At 42.5% G+C, this 6,000-nt stretch overlaps 1 protein-coding gene across 7 annotated transcripts in view; it reads right to left on the bottom strand.

Annotated features, from left to right (window-relative positions):
- Positions 1–2,129: 2,129 nt before the first annotated feature.
- NOSTRIN (nitric oxide synthase trafficking) overlaps positions 2,130–6,000 on the bottom strand; it is a 60,957-nt gene continuing 57,086 nt past the window's right edge. For all 7 annotated transcript variants that reach the window (XM_064586649.1, XM_045868673.3, XM_064586650.1 and 4 more), the window contains one exon: positions 2,130–4,281. In XM_064586649.1, the coding sequence (XP_064442719.1) occupies positions 4,145–4,281 (137 nt within the window). In that variant the 3' untranslated portion in view covers positions 2,130–4,144. The remainder of the gene's footprint in view (positions 4,282–6,000) is intronic.

Below are 6,000 nucleotides of genomic sequence, written 5' to 3'. Positions count from 1 at the left end.
AATGACAGGCATTGGTGGCGTCGTGTGAGGCTACTCTTGACCTTCCGATCACAAGTCAGAAGGAGGATTATCCACTTCCAGACCCTGGTTGGTGGAGTAGGGAGTACAGAGGAATGGACTGAGAGGGGAGAGCTCTTTGCTTCTCATTCTCTAATATCAAGATATGGCCCATCCCATGCTTTCTTTGCCAATGAGATTATGAAGTAAGTGGCTGAGAAAGAGGAAGAAGAGTCTCTTTTGAGAGAGTGTAATGTAGTCCAAAGTGTTCCTTCTTCCCTGGACCAAGGGTGAACATGAGAAGGAAGAGGAAAAGGGGCCCCTAGGTAGAGCAGCTCCCACAAGGAAGAAAGACTGCTTCAACCAAGTCCCCGACACCACTCATCTTTTAAAACTTATTGGTCAAAAGGAGGGGATATTTCTATTTTAGAGCTGACTCCTTGGATGTATTTCTCCTTCAATGGGGCTCCTTCGCTGGAGTGTCTGCTGTAGTTTAGACACTATTATCAGGATTCATTCAAGCAAGCAGTGGTTCTCAAACTTAAACTTGCATTAGAATCACCTGGAGCGCCTGCCAAACCGCAGATGGCTGGGTTCCTGACCCAGTGTAAAGTGGGAGCTGAAAATTTGCATTTTTTAAGAATATTTTATTCATTCACTTGAGACACAGAGATACAGAGAGAGAGCATGAGCAGGGGGAGAGGCAGAGGCAGAGGGAGAAGCAGACTCCCCACAGAGCAGGGAGCCTGATATGGGGCTCGATCCCAGGACCCTGGGATCATGACCCGAGCCAAAGGCAGACTCTTAACCACCTGAGCCACCCAGGCGCCCCGAAAATTTGCATTTCTAACTTAGTGCAAGGTTACATTGGTGCTGCTGGTTTCAGTGCTACCGTTGGAGAATCTCTGGAGTAAGCAGAAAAACTCAAGTTAGAAGCCAGCTGAAACTGAGATCAGCAACACATTTGCATGGCAAATACCTGGCTAGGCAGGCTCCAGTCCTTTCTAGGCACTCCCTTGGAGTGACTCCCTTTGTGTCCCCAGATCTCCATCATTAGCCCTCAGCTGTGGAGGTCTTTGTCTAGCCAGGTTAGTTTGCTTTCTCTCCCAGGTCGGCTTCTCCTTATTCCACAGTTCCTCTGAGAGAGAGGGTTTCACTGTATAATTCTGTGCAAGTCTGTTTACTCCAACCTCAGGCCAAAGCTACTTTCCTCCCATTCCTATGACCCCTCATGTGAGTGGCTACTTCGCTCTCCCCCTTGGGCAGATTTCCCCAGCTGCAGGCACCCACGCATCCCCGTAGTTTCCCTAAACTGAGCTCCCATCTGCATAAGCACAGCCTGGATTCTCTGGCTTGCTGATTTCTCATCCGTGGTGCTGCCCACTGGGCAGCCTGGGAGCCCGGCTCGCCATTCTGGAGCCCAGCATACGGGAATCTCTGACACTACCCATGTAGCTCTATCCTTGTAGCTGTACTCCCTCTACAAAAGGTTCCTGCTCTTCTCTGCTGTGTCCCCAACCCTGGTCCAAGTCCCAGTACCACCTGATCTTGCCCCCTGCCACCCCTCCAAGCCTCTCTTTCCTGGGTTATCCACTCTTCCTGTGTAACTTTGCAAAAGACAATAGGACATGTTATTTGATTCTAATGCACTTTTCTTGTTCTAAGTTAGGCTGATTACCCGCCAAGGCCATCAAGACTTTGGGGGAGGTGGGAATTTTTTGGAGGGAAGAACAAAGTTACACGATACTCAAATTACTATCAGTTAAAGCCTTATAATACTATGCAATAAAATTTACTTTACCCCAAACTGGATATTATATTACTTTTTAATAGATCGAAGGCACTTTAAGTGATTAAAGTGCTTTTTGTCATTATAAATGTTAATTATTATGGGCAATTAAAAATGCAAAAAGATGAAATTAATAGATCTTTCTGGTTGATAATATGATAGATAAATCAGCTTGTATTCTATTAGAAAGAAGATAAAGTAGAATAACGCCCTCTGATGTTTTCAGTGAAAATCTGGCTCAGACCTCTACTGCTTATGTGTCAGGCTGTTGATGTTGCTAAAAACTTCCTGACATATGAAATTGCATAATGGAATGTAATTATGAAAGCCTAAGAGTTTAAAATTATTAATATTAAAAATTATTTTATTCTGTATGGAAGACTTGTGAACATCATTAATCTTCACAATATACACTTAATTTTTATCTAAATGTAAGGGATACCATTCCCACCTGTCCAATCAGAAAATTCTTGCCCTACTAAAACGATATTCAACAAGTCTGCTCTACCCAACTATATTTGTACATGTAGTTTGACGATAGTATTTCCTTGAACGTTAAAATTTCTATGTCACAGGTGCAAAAAGAATTTGCAGCAATGTTACAAAACAGGAAAATCATTTATGTTTTCACAAAGTAAAACAGATTTACAAAGGTAGAGGGGCATCTTTCTTTGAAAATTACTTCCAATGAGCTTTAGGGCCCAGCCACCATTATCATCCCTTTTTCTACACAAATGATCCGTTGTAGGCTGCAGTCAATTGCTACACAATTTTTTATACATCAAGGCTTAGTGGAAAGAAGGAAGATGAAGAGGAAATATAAATTTCAATTTTCCGTTCATGGTCTAATGGCCTATTACTCAGCCAACTTTCTACACGTAGAAAGCCTTCATTAGTACACCATTAAGGATGACATTAAAACTTCTGATCTGTTCTTCTAGGTTGTAAGTTATGTCTTACATAACAAATTTTACTGGAGCTCCTTCAGGTCTGGTATCTATGTCTATAAATATCTCTATTCCTGCTATAGAAGTGTAATGGTGCAGAGTATAAAAAATATATGTACCTTGGTTTGAAAAATTCCTTTTGAAAGTGCAAAATTTAATAAATTTTAAAAAAAGAGGTAAGTGGCACAAGAGTAATGAAATGGATTTTAATTACTCTAATGTCACACTATCTGGTACAAGAGTAAACATGCCTGGATGTTTCTATCAACACTATAACCCTCCATTCAGGAGAGTGGGATCTCCAGGCTGATTTAGGTCATTTTCTGAAAGACGCTGCTGTACCACTTCTCTCCATTCTGAAATGTTCCCCTTGGGAAAAATTTGAAGCCTACCCTCTCTCAGCCCCAATGTTTTCCCATTAAAGGGCATTTGGGGAAGCAGCATAAAGCTGCTTCTCTCTAAATATTCCATTTTAACAGTAAATGTTGGTTTCTAGAACTTTCGATCCAGAGAGACTCAGCATTTAAGGTTCCTTTCACTAAGAAGCTGCTTAGGGTATTCCTTTCATAATGACCTACTTGAGAAGTGCAAATTTCTTATCTCTAAATTGGTATATGAAGTTTCCAAATGGACAAGGAGGCAAGAGATTTCAGGCACTGTCTCCTTCCTAACCGTTTCCTAGCCACTTCGTTCTTGCTCTCAGATCCCAAGCCATCTCCGGCTCACACCTGACCTCCCTTCTAAGAGCAGTTCTGGGTGTGCACAGGGCGTATTTAAGAAGCCACTGCCTCAAAAGCTTGCTGGCTGAGGATGGAACTCCACTCTACACTAAGCTCCCCTGCCTTGTAGCCAGACATCTTGTCTACCATCCCCTCTTCTGATCATCGGGACTCTTGGCCTCAGCTCCCGATCCTCTATTCTACCCTCTCCTAACCTGGGGTCTGACCTGCCAGGCTCTGCTGAGCTCTTCATCTCATTCTTAATCTGTTCTTCCTCGCCTCCCGGGCCCTGCTATACCCCTCACAGGCCTGCTCTGGCCTGTTGCCACAGAATCCAGACGAAAAGGACATCTAAGTCCTAAACTCTGTGGTGCTACCAGAAAACTATGTGAGTTCAGGCAAGTGGCTGAACGGTCTGAACTCTGTCTCTCTCCCTGTGTGACCCCGGGAGCTGTGTTGGGGCATCTCTAGGGTCTTTTAAGATTTGAAAACTCTAGTTGCTGTGGGGCCTCTTTCCCGCCTCCCTCCACTTTCAATCTTCTGATTCTGTTTCAAGCAAACAAGCAAGAGTGCAAAGTGCGGTGACACACGGGTAAGACTCCATTCTCTATTTGTAAGGATTACAGCATTTATCTTTATTTGCACTGCCCTGTACAGCTGACAAAGGAAGGCGGTGTGTTCAGAATCTTGTTTTATGCCTGGGTAGCCGGGTTCCCAGCATTTGAAGGGAGCTCCTCCACATAAGCAGCAGGAAAATGGCCCTTTTTTCCATTCAGGGAGCCAAACCACCATCCTTCTTCTTGTTTCCTGTATATAGTCACAATGTCGCCTGTGAAAATGCATATTTAGTTAGACAAATGGCTCTTTGCTATTTAAGCACATGCCCGAGCCCAGCTGGTAGGACAGTTTTAAGGAGATTCTGCTTTCAAGGAGTTACTTGGTAGCATCATTCTCTGCACATGATTCAGATGAAGCAAAATTTATCCAACACTTCTGTATAAAGCGGGCATAATGCAGAGAATATTAAAAAGAATAAGGTAACAGGCACTCAAGTTCTGCCATAAGATAGTTTCATTAAAAACAGTATCATATGGGATCATATATACTTCTTGTGCTGGATGGCTTACTCTGGATACAGCCTATCAAACTTTTCTCAGTGTCTGTGTTTTCAGGGTTTCTCATGTTGGTGGCCGAGATAGTCTGGTATGGTGACTGTGAGGAGTGTGTCTCAGCTACCAGACTTTTCTTTAGATCAAGACAGCTTCTCTCCATTACATGAGCCAGTTTTATAGTCCAAAGTTCCAACTCACAGCTTTGCACAGAAACACAACTCCCCGTTCAGCAATGTAGATCGCTTTAATAAAATATCCATTTGAAGACAATACTTTTTAAAGCAATGAATCAAATACACAGACTTCCTAAGAAACACATGGCCCTTCTCTAATTCCCTCTTTTTAAATAATACTATTCTGATATTAATAACCCTAAAGCTTAACCTGGTGCCCCAAATCCTCTGGCTAAATGCTTCTCTTGCGAGAAAGAGTCCTTCCCCTCTGGCTGTTGACTATACATCAAAGCAGAAACATCGTCTTCCTTCAGGATCCAAGAGCTCCTCTATCTTGAGCATCCTTCTGAGGTAACTTTTCAGTCTTTCTTTCATTCTCTTCCCCAGTTATTTTCTTTCTTAGGTAAAGGACTGTCCACCCCTCTTCCATCCCACCTCTCTCATAAATCACTTTTTATTCTTACAGGAGATCATTCTCAGCCTAAGTTCTACCTCCAATGAGTTCTCTCAGGTCAGCAGATCTCCGGTCAGCATATCGACAGTCTACTAACAGGAATTCAAACAAATAATTTAAGGTCTTGTTGCCAGCTTCCCCAAGCCTCCAATGGCTCCATTTACTTAAAGAACCTACTTACAATATAAAGTATAAGTAGACTTTGCTGCCAACAGAACTGAAGACAAAGAAGAGAATCAATTTATTGTGTACCTATGTAACTCAAAGCCAGGCCCCGGGGTCTAGGTGGCATCTGGGAAATGCGTTTTTTATTCACATGGGAAGTGGGAATACAGCATTTCATTTACTCATTTACTGCTGTAGGGTAAACCTAGGATGACATGATGAGGAACAAAGTGACTTCCAGAACACTTCCTACTTTTAAATAAAGGCAACATTGATTTAAGATGAATGGAAGAGAGGGTCTACTTTCTATTTCCTTTTTTCTTATTTTTATTTATTTCTGAGCTAGAAGGAAAAGTAGTTGCTGGAAGAAGTCTGGCTGGTGAACTGAAAAGGAAGCATCCGTTAACCAATAGCAAGTACGTGGTGTCCCTGTTGTATGGCTACAAAATCCATCGTGACTTCCTGTTGGCTAAGCTCTCTCCTACAACACAACTCTCTTTCACTCACCTTTTCATTTCTGGATCTCTGCCTTAGCTTTAACATCCAAATATGGTTGCTAATTGGACACACAAAGAAAGTTGAGGCTAGTGACTTTTTCTTATTTAATGATGAGGGTAACTCATGACAGCACACCTTTCCATGTT

The sequence above is a fragment of the Mirounga angustirostris genome, unplaced genomic scaffold (assembly GCF_029215605.1).
Source record: "Mirounga angustirostris isolate CCGP_5_RB_7025 unplaced genomic scaffold, mMirAng1.0.hap1 SCAF_3, whole genome shotgun sequence".
Lineage (NCBI taxonomy): Eukaryota > Metazoa > Chordata > Mammalia > Carnivora > Phocidae > Mirounga > Mirounga angustirostris.
This window is presented reverse-complemented; position numbering and strand designations above follow the sequence as displayed.